The 18,458-nt window shown below is 38.5% G+C and overlaps 1 protein-coding gene across 4 annotated transcripts; it reads left to right on the top strand.

Annotated features, from left to right (window-relative positions):
- Positions 1-7: 7 nt before the first annotated feature.
- NRAS (NRAS proto-oncogene, GTPase) lies at positions 8-16,545 on the top strand. 4 transcript variants are annotated; one of them, XR_010842204.1, is made up of 8 exons: positions 27-150; positions 650-777; positions 3,008-3,186; positions 5,472-5,631; positions 6,204-6,327; positions 6,638-6,679; positions 6,787-7,608; positions 14,763-16,545. XR_010842204.1 is itself a non-coding variant. In XM_067042446.1 (7 exons), exons 2-5 carry the CDS (start codon positions 667-669, stop codon positions 6,321-6,323), a joined length of 570 nt encoding a protein of 189 aa, XP_066898547.1. In that variant the 5' UTR covers positions 8-150; positions 650-666; the 3' UTR covers positions 6,324-6,327; positions 6,638-6,679; positions 6,769-10,361. The 4 variants fall into 4 exon arrangements, 3 of the variants coding, with proteins under 3 accessions (XP_066898547.1, XP_058893186.1, XP_066898557.1); XM_067042446.1 differs by lacking the exon at positions 14,763-16,545 and having other exon boundaries at positions 8-150; positions 6,769-10,361; XM_059037203.2 differs by lacking the exon at positions 14,763-16,545 and having other exon boundaries at positions 12-150; positions 6,787-10,361.
- The last annotated feature ends 1,913 nt before the right edge of the window (positions 16,546-18,458 follow it).

Below are 18,458 nucleotides of genomic sequence, written 5' to 3'. Positions count from 1 at the left end.
TTAAGCGCCTGGGGCGCCGACTGATTGCGTAGCGGGCGGGGCCGGAAGTGCCGCTCCTTGGTGGGGGCTGTTCATGGCGGTTCCGGGGTCTCCAACATTTTTCCCGGTCGTGGTCCTAATCTGTCCGAAGCGGAGGCAGTGGAGCTTGAGGTAAGGCTCTGGCGTGTGTAGCGTTCGGCTTTGGAGCATGCTGACGACTCCTTGTTGCCAGGAATCGAGCGGTATCTACGAGCTGGAGACAAAGGCCCTGGGCGGGGGGTCCTTCGTTTTGAGCCCTTCGGGGGAGTTCTTTGGAGACAGGCGGGGGAGAGAGAAGGGGAGACGGTATGGAGGCCGCTCCCCCAGAGCTCAGAAGATTTAAAGGAGTAGAAAGGGGGATTTTCTTTACCTTAGGCTGAGGGCGGGGCCCAAGGGCTATTGAAAAATAGACGAGGGTGGGGGTAGCTAGAAGACTAATCCAGAATTCTGAGATCCACAGTAACCTGCAAGTGTTTTTGCACTCCTGAATCACTTTGAGAACCAAGTGGAGATGAACGTGTACGGAACCAATACATTTCAGACTCTGGTTTTAGTTACTGTTGATCACAGAAAGCTTTGAAGCACTGTAGATGTGGTTCGACAGTTAACCCTAATTGCTGCTTTCCCACAGGTTCTTGCTGGTGTGAAATGACTGAGTACAAACTGGTGGTGGTTGGAGCAGGTGGTGTTGGGAAAAGCGCACTGACAATCCAGCTGATCCAGAACCACTTTGTAGATGAATATGATCCCACCATAGAGGTGAGGCCCAGTGGCAGTCCGCTGACCATACCTCTCTCTTTCAGTTTACTCTTAACCCATTCCCTTTCCCATACCTTTCAGCTATTCCTTAGCTAAAGGAATAATCAGGAGAGAAAATAAAAAGTTATTTGGGGCACGTAATACAATAAGTAAAGCTTTACCTGTTTTTGGAGAAGAGTTCACTTTTATTAGCTACTGAAGATTTTCTAAAAAGTTTACAGTTTTTAACAGTTTTGAAAACGGTTACAAACTAAGTGTTGAACTCATTTAGTTTCTCCACATATGACAGCTCCGTTAAAAAGAAACACAGTTCATAGATAGAATACCGGAATGATAGCAGGATGGAGATAAAGGATTCAGAGATCTGAGTGTTTCTTAGCCACTTGAAGCAGCTGAGACTGGGGGTTGGGGAAGAAAGAGCGTGAGATTTTGAGTCACTGTGCCTAGGAATATGGTCCGTGTTTGCAGTTAGTTATATGATAGTGAGCAAATCACTTTTCTCATCTATTAAATTACCATAAACCTGTCTTGCCTGACACCCAGGGGATGTTGTGAAAAATCAAATATGTTAAATTTTTGTGGATGCTAACGCACTGTGTAATTATCACTTATTTAAAGTTTCTGTTGTTTTTGTGGGAGTTCATGTTATAGATTGGTTTCAGTAAATGGCATCTAAAGTCCTTTAAGTAAAGAGTTTGTAATCTTATTCAATTTAGAAATGTTGGGCTTCCCTGGTGGCGCAGTGGTTGAGAATCCGCCTGCTGATGCAGGGTACACGGGTTCGTGCCCCGATCTGGGAAGATCCCACGTGCTGGGCCCGTGAGCCATGGCCACTGAGCCTGTGGTTCCGGAGCCTGTGCTCTGCAATGGGAGAGGCCACAACAGTGAGAGGCCTGCGTACCACAAAAAAAAAAAAGAAATGTCTAACTCTAGAGATTATTTTAATCCACAGCCTGGTCTTCATACCACCCAGCCATTGAGTGTTTAATGCAAGCTAACTCTAATATAGCCATTATTAAAAATTAGTCATTAGTCCTTGGCAAAATTTTATTTTAGGCTTACCAGCTTTAGTATTAATGGTTAGAACATTTTAATATTTTTCAGAGTTTTGTTGCAAGGTAATTTACATAAGGTGTATAAATCTTAACATCTATAGCTCAGTGGCTTTAAATTTGTGTACACTTTGTAACCGCCACATAGACAAAAATATAGATTATTTCCAATGCCCAGGAGAGTTCTCTCATTCCCCTTTCTAGTCAGTAAACTCCCCTATCCTGCCAGGAAATGACCACTTCTCTGACTTCTATTATCATAAATTAGTTTGACTAATCTTTATCTTTATCATTTTTATTTTGCTTATTTCCTCAGAACAGTCATACATTTGACCCTATTTCATGCTTTAAGGAAATTTTGACAATGTGAATTCTATGTTAATTTGAAAGTATATTACAGTCCCTCAATGACGTAAGTTACAGAGGCGCTGTTCAATGGGCTGGCAAACTATGTTGCATACTGTTTCTGGAGCCAGATCTTTACTAAGTGTGAGGAGGTTATTTTCTTTGAACTGAATTCCCAGAACATAAATATTAAAATATAAGTAAAATTTTTGCCTTAGAGCCAAATTGAAAAATTTTTTAAAATATGATCTATGCATGTCTATCTTCCCGAGGAATTAATGTAACTATACCATGTTTGGAACCTTTAGGAATTTGATTTAGAAATATTCCCCAGAGGTGCAGTCTGTCATGATGAGAAAAATATTTTGATATAACCTTGTCTGAAATAAAAGGTATTTGTGTATTTAATCATAAACACAAAAGATAGTGCATCCTGGACCAAGTTATAATTGGTGGAGGTATGTTTAGAATTGTAAATGGACAATAAACAACTCAAATAAGAGAAGTACAGTTCATACTTCAATGAACGTAATCTCTAGTCTAAGTGCGGTAGAACTGTCTTTTCAATTACCATGTTTTCTTCATCTTTTCCAGGAACAGAGTGACCACATTTTCCTTTCTATAGGCATATAGCATTTGGGGCATTTTTCCTAGGGTGACGTTAAGTATTTTCTGTTTGTGATTATATCAGCAGTTTGAGGGACAAACCAAAGAGACAGAATTGGACTTGGTTAGGAGCTTATTTAACCTTAGCAATAGCATTGCATTCCGTGTGATTTTTAATAAAAATGGAATCTCCCTCTCTCCCTGCCCCCCACCCCTCCACACCCCAGGATTCTTACCGAAAACAGGTGGTTATAGATGGTGAAACCTGTCTGTTGGACATACTGGATACAGCTGGACAAGAGGAGTACAGTGCCATGAGAGACCAATACATGAGGACAGGCGAAGGCTTCCTTTGTGTATTTGCCATCAATAATAGCAAATCATTTGCAGATATTAACCTCTACAGGTACTAGGAGCATTGTTTTTTCTGAAAGAATGATCTTTAAGTGTGTTCTGAAGTTTTGGGGTGAGAATGAGGATAGCGCACTAGGGAAGATACAATTTTTTAATTATAAAAAGAATTGCTTTTAGGTTGTGACATTGGGAATCTGGGGTTATTACTGAAAAGTTAATACTGGAGTTTATTTTATATAAGCAACTATATCTAGAATGCCTGATACTACATAAATGAAGCTTGCTTGCTAATGGGAGTGATTCAGAACTAGAGGTGTTATGAGCGACCACAGAGAGGAAATCACCTTTGAGAAACATTCTTCAGTAAGTAATAGAGAAGATAGCAGAAAGAAGCAAATGGGCGGGGGGGGCGTAGATAAAGATGAAAGCAAGGCAAAGGGGGGGGGTAGATAAAGATGGTCTTTCTCCACAGAAACTTAAAGTTTCGAAGCTCGATTGGACCATAAAAATTCTAATACAACATTCTTATTTTACAGAAACAAAGTTCAGAAGGTGGTTTGTTAGGTTTTCGTAGTCGTGATTGTTATTCGTAGCAGAGCCAGAACCAAAAACCCAGGGCTCCTTTTTCTTAGCTCTGTGTTCTTTAAGCAGAATAATATAATGGTTAAGAATACAAACTCTGCTTGGGTTGAAATTTGGCTCCATCATCTCTTAGCCATGGAACTTTGGGGCAAACTACTAAATTGCTGGGCCTCAGTTTCCTTATCTATAATATGGAGATAGTAGTACCTACCAAGAGTTGCTGTGAAAATTAAACGAGTTAATAGATATGTGAATCACTCAGAGCAGTGTTTAGCACAGAGTAAATGCTACACAGGCATTCTGCCTGTAGCCTGAGTCTTGCCATATGCTCCATCCATATGACGATGTCGACTCTCAGAAACAAACTAGTCTAAAACTGGTTTTCTTCCCCTAAACCTGCTCTACTTTCCATTTTCTCTCTGCAGTTAATAGCAGCACTTAATAAAATGCTTAGCACTTGGCAAGCACCAAATAAATATTTGCTGAATTTCTAGAAATCATTTTTCTCCTTAGGTTGTCTTATATTATCCCTTCACATAGGTTACTGTCATCACACCAAAGCTCAGTTCTGCAGATAGCCAGTGAAATGCATTTCAAGTACATGACTTTGTATGTAATCCCAGGGTAGAGTCTAGAGCAGTGCTGTGCAGTATGGTAGCCACAAACCATATGTGGTTATTTTAATTCATTAAAATTGGGCTTCCCTGGTGGTGCAGTGGTTGAGAGTCCACCTGCCAATGCAGAGGACATGGGTTCAAGCCCTGATCCGGGAAGATCCCACAGTCCACAGAGCAGCTAAACCCGTGTGCCACAGCTACTGAGCCTGTGTGCCACAACCACTGAAGCCCGTGCGCCCAGAGCCTGTGCTCCACAACAAGAGAAGCCACTGCGATGAGAAGCCTGCGCACCACAACGAAGAGTAGCCCCTACTTGCCACAGCAACGAAGACCCAACACAGCCAAAAATAAATAAATAAATTTATTTATTTTAAAATAAATTCATTAAAATTAAACAATTTAAAAATCAGTTCCTTGGCTCCATTAGCAACTGACTTTTCAGGTGTTCAGTAGCTTCATATGACTAGCATATATAGTTGGACAGTGCAACTAGAGAACATTTCTATCATCATAATAAGTCCTATTGGACAGGGTTGATCAAGAGAATCTGGAACAGTAGTTTTCAAACTGCTGTGTGGTATGTCTTACTTGTCATTGAAGAGAGAACTGTCAGTTGGGAGTTCCAAATCCTTTAGTCCCCTGTTAATAAGAGCAGTTCTGGTGTTTCCTATTTTATATCTTGGACTTCCAGCTATAATTTGAAGAAAATGTTTGGACACCCCCCATCTAGAGAAATGGGTAAACTGTCTTTCATTAAATACTGTCACTCTCAAGGGAGCTTCAAAAAGTTATTTGGAGGCAGTAAGCTTTACTTTTTATACTTCAGACCTTAACCTAAAGTGTGATTTCGAGTTGCCAGTTAACTCCAGAGCCAAGCTCTTTGGAGAATCAAGGAGACTAACACGGACATGTGTCAAGATAGAAGGTGAACTGGTACTTGGCTTCCTTGTGGCTGCTGCATCAAGTCTACACCAGTCTTCTTAGTATGCAAGGCCTTTTATAAGTAGAAAAAAAGTGAAACTCAGTATAGAAGCTAATAGGGCTAGGTGAAACTTGCTATATTTTCTTTTTTGCCCTAGCTGTTTATTCCTTCCTAAAAGTTTATTCTTATGTTATGATAACATATTCCCTTTTTTAGGGAACAGATTAAGCGTGTAAAAGACTCAGATGATGTACCTATGGTGCTAGTAGGAAACAAGTGTGATTTGCCAACAAGGACAGTTGACACAAAACAAGCCCATGAACTGGCCAAGAGTTATGGGATTCCATTCATTGAAACCTCAGCCAAGACCAGACAGGTATAGTACAGCTTTTAGCATCGGGCAAGGGTTTGGGTTTATTTAAGGCAGAAAAGTTTGATTGATTGACTCTTCACTAGAGATGTGATCCACATTCTTTGTTGTTTTGGATTTTTAAAATACTGTTCTATTTTTTTAATCTTCCGTTTAAACCCCAAATGAATTTATTAATATTCAAGTGTGGTTTCTTTTTTACTCCTGCAAATTAACATGCACAAATATTTCTAAAATGAAGACCCTTGATTAAAGATACTTAAAACATTAGTCCTTTATCCATCAACACCAGCTACTATTTAAGGCATAGGCCCTCCTGAATGGAATCTTTAGATCTGGTAGTTCTGTATGTCCCAGGTTACCCATTTTCCTTTACTTGAATGTTATCTTTGCAGAAAGTGCTATTTGTATATCAGCCTGCTAATGTGACTCAATAGGAATGCTGAATCAGCCTATTTTATCAGCTAATAATTTAATAATTGCAATTTTAAATCCACATAAAGAAGTACAAATGAGAGAGAGCTTACAACTTGGGTTGTGTCTGTTAAGCTATCTTTATCATTTTCTCTCTTTTATAGGGTGTTGAAGATGCCTTTTACACACTGGTAAGAGAAATACGTCAGTACCGAATGAAAAAACTCAACAGCAGTGATGATGGGACTCAAGGTTGTATGGGTTTGCCATGTGTGGTGATGTAACAAGGTGAGCATGTGGTCTCTTGACATAATTATAAATATTATTTAGGCAATTTGGAGGAGTGTTGCTATTATCTTTTCTATGTTTCTATTTAACAGAGTTTCTGCTCACTTAGAACTATAAAATAAAGAACTTTCCTATGGCACCCTTTCTGAGAGTACCACAGCCTAAACTGTTTTTAAAACATTTAATTATTTTACAGACTGCTAAATTTTCAATAATATTAGAAATTAGAAGACATTGTTTATGAAATGTATTACAGGAGCTTAAAGGATTACTACATGATGATGACATGGTGTGTATTCTTTTCTCATAGATACTTTTAAAGTTCTAGCATCAGAAAAGAGCCACCGTCAAGGTAGGACAGATTTGGAAACGAATGTATTATCATTTATGTTGATTTTGTAACCTTGTTTTTCTAATACTCGCTGTGTACCGTTTATACAGATTCCATCTTTATTTCAGCTGCACTGACACCTTGGTCCTGACTTCCCTGGAGGAGAAGTATTCCTGTTGCTATCTTCAGTCTCACAAAGAAGCTCCTGCGATTTCCCCAACTCTCAGTAGATCAGTATAATATTTTCTATTTGAGAAGTTCTCAGAGTAACTACCTCCTCACTTGGTTGTCTGACCAGAGAAGTGAACCTCTTGTTACTCCCAGTATTTCTCCACCCTGGGTTCTCCCCGAGCACACACAAACAAACCTCCGCCACCCCAGGTTTTTCATCTGAAAAGCAATTAATGCTCTGAAACAGAGAACCAAACTGTAGAAACATGAAATTCTGTAGAAAACAATGGCTTGAGCTCTGAAGTAGCAACTGCTGGTGATTTTTTTTCCTTTTTACTGTTGAACTTGGAACTATGTTGGTTTTTGGAGAAATGTCATAAATTACTGTTTTGCTGAGAATATAGTTAATGTTGCTGTTTGGTTTGTTTGTAATGTTATCAGCTATATTCTATAAACTGGCATCTGCTCTGTATTCAGAAATACAAAAGTGAATACTGACTTTTTTGAGTCTATCCTCGTCTTCTCAACTTTCTTGTAATTAAATCTGACTTTCACAATGAAGTGCCTTTTTCCTGGAAGTGGTTTGTAGACTTCCTTTACAATACTTCAGTGGAATAGATGTCTTAGAAACTGTTAAACATGAAAATGATTGTCTGAGATATGTCTGTGACCCGTCTAGCTTTGAGGGAAAGATATACCAATATGATAGCAGATGCCATTTCTTACATGTATGAAGTTGATTTTCTAGAGACCTGTTTTGGGGCTCTCCCAAGAGAAAGGTGAGACTATAAATGATTAGGGATAATTTTGCTTACTTTTTACCTAATCTCCACTTTTTTTTGTTTTGGTAGTCTACTACCTGCAAAATGTATATAATTTGTTTCTTCTAGCTTACTGATAATCTAATGTTCAATGAACTTCCATTCATATTTAAATTTGGGTCATATCAGAAAGTCTACATTTGCAGGTGTTCAAAATTATAAAAATTTGATGCAGGTTTATTTAATAGCTGTGATCAATGATTCTCAAGCCTCAAATATGTTAATAGACAAATTTTCACTGCTGTATCATGGTAATTATTCATGTATATAATTGCCCTCTGTCCCCTTCTCACCCCATCCCCTGTCCTTCACCCCATAGCAGTGGCTTGATTATTTCAGTTGAGTAAAGCATGGTGCTAATAGACCAGGGTCACAGTTTCAAAACTTCATTGAGCCAGTTAGCATCACAGAAAGAGAAATTCTTCCACATTTGCTCATTGCACCATTAATTCCAGCTAGTAGTTTTGCCAGATGCATGTGGTTAGTCCTGCGAGGAGAGAAGAGGTCAGTTAGCACAAATTCTTAACCATGAGTGGAAAAACTTGTTATCCTGAGAAGGGTCAGCTTAGAAGTCCTTATGAATAAAGGATCTAGACTCTGTTTTTAGCTACATGGAAACCAAATTAAGCCAATATTTTTTCTCATGTTTTTGAGAATGAGGATGCCTCAGATCAAAAATTTTAAATTTTTCTTTATTCATAATGTTCTTCGAAGGGTTTAAAACAGGATGTTGATTAATTAGTCTGGGCATACCAGATAAGCTGATGAGTTTGTTCTTGTTCTGAACAAGAAGTAGCCTTTGGATTGGAATTGCTGTTTGAGAAGGGAATAGAGAATATAATTAATAGTTATGAGGATTTGGAGGCTTGGCTTTTCCATTTGCAGATAATATCCTGATAATTCTAATGAGTAATAGACTTGGATAACTTTTGATAAAAGAATACTTCCAAAATGACCACTTCTCGTCTTCTAATGTGTAAATACTTACGGAGGCCCTCTTATCTTCTAATATGAATTTTCATTTATTAAGCAAATTTCACATTGGCTTGAAATAAATTCAGAAGAGAAGAAAAAACAATGTACCCAGAGAATGAAAGACCCAGAGAGTTGTGCTCCGTAGTGTTAATTCTGAGAGCTTTCACAGTCCACACCAGTAAACAACCCAGAGAGTTGTGCTCCGTAGTGTTAATTCTGAGAGCTTTCACAGTCCACACCAGTAAACAAACTCTCTGCCACTTTGCTTCTGCTCCTCTTGGAGCATTGCTCTGTCATTTTCCTGAGGATAGATGGAGACTTGTCACCTCAGTTGTCATTGTCTTCCTCTTCTTCTTCCTCTTGTCTATGTGACTGACAGTGTGATTCTTATGAATGTCAAATTGGGGGGAAAAACTAACTCATTTTAGGCTCTTGTGCCCATTACCCTTGTATGTTTGTATCTTTTAGTTTTCTCAAGTGTGTTCTAAGCACAGAAGTATCTAAATGGGGCCAAAATTCAGACTTGAAAATGTTCTTTTAATAGCTTCTTAAAGAGTTACACTTTGGTATGAATTTTGGCACAGTAGAGTGACAAAGTTACAGTTAAAACGCTGAATAACTTCAGTTAGTGTGGTATCAGATAGTTTTTAGAATATGTTTGTGATTGCAAAACAATTACAGTTTACCTCGAAATCTGAAAGTCTCTTTCCCCAAGTTAAGTGCCTGGCCAGCTGTCATAAATTACATATTACTTTATGTCTGTTTGTTTCTTAAAGGTTGTACGTTCAAGATTATGAAAATAAGGTGTTCTGTGTGAAGGCTACCATGCCTGTCTGTAAATGAATCTGTTGAGTGCTGTATTTGCTCCAACAGCTTACTATAGAATGCTACTTTGTCATATCGTACTTATTACAGTTTTCACTTCAGGAGTGTAATAGGTAAAATTATCCTCAATCTGTATTTTAGTGGGCCCCATGTTTAGTCTTTCATCATCCTTTAAACTGCTGTGAATTTTTTGTCTTGACTTGAAAGCAAGGATAGAGAAACACTTTAAAGAGATAGTTTGGTTTTTTTCCATTCCAGAATTTGTGAGCATAGTCATGTTTTGCTTTACATTTACAGTCATGAACTCTTAAGCTGGCAGCTACAACCAAGAACCAAAAAAGGGTGCATTCTGCTTCTTGTAATTCATCTCTGCTAATATATTATAAGAAGCAAGGATAATTAAATTAGAGAAAGTATTTAATTTGGGTGGTTTCTATAAACAAGAGACTATAATTCTTGTACATTATTTTTCATCTTTGCTGTTTCTTTAAGAAACCTAATGTGCCACGAAATTATTTTAAGGTGTTTCTTATGAGAATTGTTTTTAAAGTGTTCTTGTTATCAGAGTAATTGTAGATATATTTCAAAATATAACTGGTAATTTTTAAAGGCCTGAGTACTGACCTGAGAAGCAATTGTATGAATTCTCTGGAGGCAAGGGAGGATCTCAATGGAAGCTGTATGACTTTTATATTTCTGTGCCATTAAATATAGGTAAAAAATGTCAATTGTGCAGCTCTGCTGTTTAAACAGGAACTATTGGCCTCCTTGGCCCTAAATGAAAGGGCTGATATTTTAAGTTGACTATTTTATTGTAAATTAATCCATCCTAATTTTTTAAAATTTGGTTGAATATTTTTCTTGTTAAATGTTTGAAAAATAAAAACTGGAAGTTCCTTGCTTAGTCATAATTGCTTTTTCCATTGATTGTCTTTATTGAAAGTTAATATTCAGACGTTTGAATGTGACATTTGAACAATATTGGAAGATCTGAGTTCCTCATTTTGTCTCAGTATAAAATATGTCAGCGCCTGCTTTATTATGTCGGGGTGATTCAAAGCTATATGGCAGATTCTCACACATTAACGTGAAGTGCTAAAAACTACCATTGGATCTTTTGGTCTATTTTTGTACTACTGTACAGTCTACCAATCTTGGTGTAGTTTTGAGAGCATAAGTCTAGGAGCCAGAGAACATGGGCTCCAACTATAATTTTACTACTCTAGCCAATAGTTCCCTCAGTTTTCAAAATAGGGAAGTTGAATTAGGATATCTCAGATTTCCCAATCCTAATTAAGGAGATATAAAAGAATGATTTCAAACCTAGGCTTTTTCTTTTTTTATTTCTTTTTATAATCATTTATTTATTTTTGGCTGCATTGGGTGTTCATTGCAGCGCGCAGGCTTTTCTCTAGTTGCGGCGAGCAGGGGTTACTCTTCGTCGTGGTGCACGGGCTTCTCATTGCGGTGGCTTCTCTTGTTACAGAGCATGGGCTCTAGGCGCGCAGGCTTCAGTAGTTGTGGCTCACGGGCTCTAGAGCGCAGGCTCAGTAGTTGTGGCGCACGGGCTTAGTTGCTCCGCGGCGAGTGGTATCTTCCCGGACCAGGGCTCGAACCCGTGTCCCCCTGCATTGGCAGGCGGATTCTTAACCACTGCACCACCAGGGAAGACCAAACCTAGGCTTTTTCAGTCAACACTGGAATACTGTGATTATGAGGACTTTGATTCATTCTACCAAAGACATCAAAATTTTTTTCACTTTTTTCTTTAAAAAGGCAGAAATGTGGATCATTAGTATTTGACTGAATTAAGCTTAAGGAAACCAAATTTAAGCAACAGGATACTGTTTCTAGCTACTAGGATGAGTGTAAATATTTTAGATTGTAAAATGTATATGAAAAACAGAATTATGGACTGATGTATCTAAAACAGATTTCCTCCTAAGTCAGTCACCTATGCCTCACATCAGATCTTTTGTTCTTCTAATATTTAACACCCTGATAACTGCGAAAGAGGAAAGGAGGAAAGGATATTTTCTTACTGATGATAGCTGCTGTTCCGCTTGGCAAGATGAAGCTATAGAAAGACAAACAATGGAAAAGTAGCTAAGGAAACTTGTTTATTTGGAATATGAGGGGACCTCCTATGCATCTCTGTGCTATTAAGGTTTCTTTTCTCAGAACAAGCAATTCTCAAGGTCATTAAGAGTCCAACAGAGTCGCATGAGTTGTTTGATATCCATAAATACATGTAAAGGGGCCAAGGGTTTGTGCTAGTGATCATTTTGCAAAACCACTTAGGACACATTTCAGATTATGTCCAGCTCCATGACTTGAGAGCACAGAGAAGCAGTGTCCAGTATCTAAAGGGGAAGGGTATGCTTTGTAACGCTTTCCGTATAACTCTGGGCAATGAAATGTGGTCCTATACCTTAATAAAAGAAAACTGAAACTCTAGGAACATCCGAAATACAGATAATAAATACCCTTTGCAGTGCCAAAAGGAACATCAAAGGTTCAGATTCAGGAACTGGAAGTAAACCTAGCGAATTAATCATTCTTATCTGGAGACATTGTATTCATGACTTACTTTGCACTTGCACCAAAATAGTCTGCTTATTAACCTATAATGGGGAGGGGGGAGATGTTCTTTTTCAACTTAATGCTTAATCTCTTCTTAAAACTAGTGTAAATACAGACTGCCATCAATTTGTAGGTACCGTATAAAGAGAACAAAGTGTAGTGCCTGCAATATTGGGGGTTAAAGGGATATTAAATGTTTCTAAAGATAGAGGCAGCTACATGCCTAACCAGGGAGTATGTGGTTGGAACTGAGCAGTTGCCTACTAGAGCCTTCAGATGCAGTAGGATGAAATATTATCCAGGCTATGAAAAGCAATCTTCTAGAATGGCTACTGTGGAAGTAATAAAATTGGCACTATTGACACTTGCTGGAGGAGCTTGAGATATGTGAATTTTGTATGATATTTGTCTGAAGGAAAACTGCACACTATTTTAAAACAGTATGAATCAATTCTCCACATGTACAATTGAGACCCAACATTTAAAAAAAAATTATTCATTGGAGTATAGTTTAAAGACATCTTGAAAATTAGATCAAGAAATCTCATAAGTTTATGCTTGTTTTGCCTGTGAATTTGAGGAGTTTGACATATGATATTAAAGCCTAGCCAAGGCACATGAACTGAAGTTACCAAGGCCTGTCGCCCCATGGTTCTATAGCTGGTGTGACATTTCCTCTCAGAGAAACACATTTGGATTCCACTAGGAGGCATAGCCACATGCCCTAACAGAATGTTTTTGTTTCATTGGCTCAGTACATTTTCGTTACGACTTTCCTTCCTAACCCATGTAGCAGGTTTTTATTGAACCTACTATGTGCCTAAATGCTGTGCTGCTCTGGGCATACAGCAGTGAGCCAGATAGACTGGCTTCTAATTCATCTTTTATATTGCATTGAGGAGAGATCTCAAAAACAAAAATTTCTTAGTTGCAATTTGGTGATTGTTTCAAAGGAGAAGGATATTGTTTACTGAGACATAACTTGCTTAGCCTTACTCTTCCAGTTGTCACCCTCATGACACTGCCCAGGGTCACCTCCTACCCAATTTTTCTGTGAATAATCAAGGCTACCCAAGATGCACAGAGCCTGTCTCATGCCTCATTGCCACTTGGGTCTCTCCTTTTCAAGTCAAGGCTCTCATAAAAGGAAACAGTGTATTGCTTCACAATTTCAAAGTGCTCTTACATAAATCATTTAACCGTCCACAAAAGCCATGTAAAAGAGGAATGGTCTACATTTTACTGATGTGAATCCTGTAAAAACAGATGGGTTTATTCCAGGTTTGAACCCAGGTCTTCTGACTTCAGATCCTGTGCTCTTTTTGGTTCACTAGTGCAATTGACCCTTGAACAACATGGGTTTGAAGTGGGCAGGTCCACTTTTAAGCAGATTTTTTTTTCAACAATAAATACTACAGTACTACACTCTGAGGTTGGTTGAATCCAGGCATACAGAGGAATCGTGGATACTGAGGGCTGACTGTAAGTTATAGGCGGTTGTCGACTTCATGGAGAGTGGGCGCCCCTAAGGCCTTCATTGTTCAGGGGTCAACTGTAGCTTTCAAACCATGCTGCTCAAAGCCCTTGGAGTAGGTAAAGGAGATTTCTGGGAAAGCCTGAGTGGGCAGGTCTCTGCTCATCCTCCCTTGTCCTTCAACCCAGGCTCCACTTTCATCTGTTTTGGAGTAGGGTTTTTTTGGCATATTATCCAGATATTTTATTTTTATAATCTTAACTATCAATAATGACAATTTTTAATTCAACTACCTGAAGTTTTGTATGAATTGACCTTGTGTTTCAAGTAGTCAGTTTTATTAATTTTGTAAGAGTAGTAATAGAACCTGGTTTTAAAAAAATTGAAAAAAATTGGAAACCACACATAGAATTACTTAACATTTACACAAAGTTAATCACTTTAAACTTTTGTTGTTCTTCTATCATCTTTTGCGGTGATTTTTATGCACAGGGTCACATGCTGTGTGTGTGTGTGTGTGTGTGTGTGTGTGTGTAAGATTGAATCATCTAGATATACAGTGTTCTGTACCTTACTCATTTCACTTACTAACATAAATTCCATACCTTTTCTAAGCCAGCATATTTACAACAACATCTTTCTTTTGAAAACTATATAGTACTGTAATTTATATAACCTTTTCTCTGCTGACAAACACACAGGCTGTTTTTTTATTTGATGATTGATTGTTTTGTCATATCAAATATCATTATACTCAACATATATTTGCCAGTATATGCATAGAGCAAATTCCCACAAAATAGTTGGGTTTACACTTGATGCATTTTTAATTTTTTTTAATTTTTAAATTTTTAATATTTTTTTTACTTGACTGCGCCGGGTCTTAGTTGCAGCATGCTTGTGGCATGCGGGATCTTTTTTTTTTTTTTTTTTTTTTTTTTACTTGCAGTATGCTGCGGGATCTAGTTCCCTGACCTTGGGAGTGCAGAGTCTCAACCACTGGACCACCAGGGAAGTCCCCAATACATGTTTTAATTTTAATACATATGGCCTTAATTGTCTTCCAGATAATGTTTTATCAATAGATTCCTTCCAACAGTGCATGAGAAGATGTTTTATCCCAGACCCTAGGCAACCCTGGGATATATCAAAATTTCAATCTCTTACCAGATTAATAGGTAAACTGTGATATTTTTGTCTACTGTCCAATTTGCATATCTTTAACTATAAGCACTTTCATTTGTTTTCATTTTAGGCTTCCACTCAAGATTTAGTTTGAAGATTCCATAAGTAAAAGTTTAAACACCCCTTGACTTCGATCTACTCCCACAACCATCTGTCAAGCTGGGAATCACTACGCTGCATCCTCATATCTAGTCCAGAACCCAATACTCTAGGCACAATCATGGTCATTGCACAACTAAGCAAGAGTGAGGCCGTAAATGACACCGTGGTTAAGAGCCCTGACGCAGGAGCCATAATTCCTGGGCTTAAATCCCATCTCTACCACTTAACAACTGTGAGACCTTGGGCAAGTCAGTCTCTGTACCTGAATTTCTTCAACTATAAAATGGAGGTAATAATAGTTCCTCAAAAGACTGTTGTGAAAATTAAATGAATTAATATATGTTAAAAAACAACAACAACCTTGGAACAGTGTTGAGCACTGTTATTGCACAGACCCCACGGCATGTCTCCCCCTCTCTCCTGACAGAATGCAGTGTACTTTTGATGTTTAGATTGCTTTGTTAAAAGCAAATTGCTGAATTTTAGTTCCATGCAGGAGGCAGGAAACAAAGTCAGTTTGTCTCACGGAAAAGGATGAGTCTTACGAATTTGACTTCTTTATTTTTAGGCATGTATGGGAAATTATGACTGACAGGGAAATGAGGCTAAATACAGTAAAAGACCATAAGATTTCAGAATTTGATTATATTCCAAACTAAAACTCATTCCTTAGGTTTAAGGTAACTTTTATACACCTCTAGCAGGGTGACAAAAATAGTCCATAGTTGCTGCTGGCAAAAGTGCTGTATTCCAAACCAGAGGTTGTAATGAACTCAGAACTGCTGCCACTGAAGCAATGTTACAAAGGATTAAGCGCATCCTGAAAGTTTACTACTGGTAGCCCCGAGCCCCATAGAACGCTTTGGCATCTGAACCATGAGTGACTGTGAGGGCATGGAGGAGGGTGGGGTGAAGAGCAGGTTGGAAAGGGCTGGGCGCTTTCAGCAGTTTTCACAGCAGGGACAGAAACCTGCTATAGTAGACTAGAAGAAGGGCTTTCTGGACAAAAAAGCCAGGCAGCAGTGATTGCCTGTGCACAGCTCATTCCTGTTAAGTGTCTGTCATCTCCTTCCTGTAGAGCCTCAGGTTACAGGTATCTCTAAGTTGATAAAATACAATAAATCTATGCTTTAAAAAATAGTTTGTGAATTTGTTATTTGGAACTCTGAATGTTTTCCATTGGAATAATGTTCTAAATGATGGGAAGCATCTGGGTAAACTCCAACCAATGTAGTCCATAATTTGGATGAAATATTCACATTAACAATTTTTAAAAGACATAGAAAATAATGATTTTCTTTTGCTAAAAACTAAAACAAAAATAGAATTAAATGAGACTAGTTTACATACCGATGCTTGAAGAAAAACCAAGTTTAATTACAGAAAAAGAATGAGTAGATAGACTTGTCCCATTTAAGGGAACTTCTGGACATTTTTCCTTAAGGGCTGTAGATGATAATAGGGCCAGAATATGTTTTGTTTTGCTTTAAATTCAGTTTTTTAATGACAAAAATAATACTTGTTCATGGTAGAAAATGCAAATAAGACAAAAGAAAAAAGTAAAAAATTGCCGTTATTCCACCGCCCAGACAGAACACTGTATACGTTGTCCAGGCTGTTTTCAACGTCTATATTGATACATAAATTAAATGCCTTTCTTTTTTTTTAATGAAAACAAGATTATACTATGTATACATCCTTGTAAAATGCTTTTTCACTTAATAAAAATCTTTGAATGTTTTCCAGGTTAATATATATTCATCTACTCATCATGTTAATGACTGAATGGTATTTTATATTATGGTTGTACTGTACTTTAATCAATCTTCTATTGCAGTTGTTACTACTTTAAAAAAAATATTTATTTATTTGGCTGCTTTGGGTCTTTTTTTTTTTTTTTTTTCGGTATGCAGGCCTCTCACTGTTGTGGCCTCTCCCGTTGCGGAGCACAGGCTCCGGACGCGCAGGCCCAGCGGCCATGGCTCAAGGGCTTAGTTGCTCCGCGGCATGTGGGATCTTCCCGGACCAGGGCACGAACCCGTGTCTCCTGCATCGGCAGGCGGATTCTCAACCACTGCGCCACCAGGGAAGCCCCTGCTTTGGGTCTTTGTTGCAGTGCACAGGCTCTTCATTGCGGCACTCGGGCTTCTCTCTAGCTGTGGCGCGCAGGCTCCAGAGCTCGTGGGCTCAGTAGTTGCAGTGCTCAGGCTTAGTTGCCCCGCTACATGTGGGATCTTAGTTCCCCGACCAGGGATCAAACCCACGTCCCCTGCATTGGAAGGCGGATTCTTAACCACTGGACTACCAGGGAAGTCCCTGTTCCTACTTTTTGACTCTTATAAGTTTGGCTACAATTAACATTATTGAAACACATCTTTGAGCACTTGTATAATAATTTTCTTAAGATAAAGTCATAAAAATTAAATTTTTTATCAATGGATAAGCATATTTTTAAAGGTTTTTGATAAATATATTGCCAAATTTCCTTCCAGAAAGGCTAAAATCTTACACTTTCACCAACCACATGAGTGTCTGTTTCCCCATATATTAAACATTGAGTATTATCAAGAAACTGGTTCTTTTTTATAATCAAATTCACTTCAAATTGTGTGGGAAAACAAAAAAAAAACTAATTTTTTTAAAAAACGGAGTGTTACAATATATGCAGTTTTAGAAACTCTTCATAGTATAATCAATCATATTTTCTTACCTGCATCAGGTGGAATTCCCCAAAAGACAGCAGTTTCTTAAGATCTTTTCATTTTTAATTTGATGGTAAAGACTTGAAATTTGTCCTGCACTTTTCCCCACTACTTACACCTACCAACATTTGTCTGGACATTTCTACCTGCTAACAACTTTATAATCCTTAATTTACTTACTAAGTGAATCAGGAATATTAAAAATTGTACAGGCCTTGACTACCCCAAACACTACCCCCACATCTCAGAGTCTCTCTGTCTGCATTCTTCTCCCCTCCTCCACTCCAGACTCAGTGATAAAGCGCCTCTCCTCTCTTCCAGGTTCTTCCTCCACCTGGGACTTGCTTCCACCTCCTCGCATGTCCTCCAAGACTGGAAACTTGCTCTGACCTGCAGTTTCCACTCTCTTTATATGTTTACTTTCCTCCATCTACTTGTTTCTGCCCCTAGAATTCTATAAATCTGCTCCTTTGACCCTAGTTCCCTCTAGTTATCATTCTATTTTTTCTCCTTCCACCCTCTGCCAACATCATTAGGAAAGAAGAGTCTCCACCTTCCTCAGCTCCCATGCACTATTCAACTCACAATCATCAAGGCTCCTCTACTCTCATGGCTCCTCTAAAGCTTCTCAAACAGGGGCTTCCCTGGCAGTCCAGCGGTTAAGACTCCGTGCTTCTATTTCAGGAGGTGTGGGTTCAATCCCTGGTCAGGGAACTAAGATGCCACGTGGTGTGGCAAAAATAAATCAATAAATACAGAGGTGGGAGAAGAGGCCCTTGAACAGCTTCCAGTTTCCACACCTTTTCATCTGCAATCTTGAAGCCATGCTCAGTACCCACCCTCACCATCCCAAAGTCAATGATTGACCATGATGAGGGTATAGAGTTGGACCAATTCTGCTCAGTCCTGAATTCCTATAATGGCAGTCTTTTGGGGGAGCTCCCCATTGGCCTGGCCAAGAC

Source organism: Kogia breviceps, chromosome 1 (assembly GCF_026419965.1).
Source record: "Kogia breviceps isolate mKogBre1 chromosome 1, mKogBre1 haplotype 1, whole genome shotgun sequence".
Lineage (NCBI taxonomy): Eukaryota > Metazoa > Chordata > Mammalia > Artiodactyla > Physeteridae > Kogia > Kogia breviceps.
This window is presented reverse-complemented; position numbering and strand designations above follow the sequence as displayed.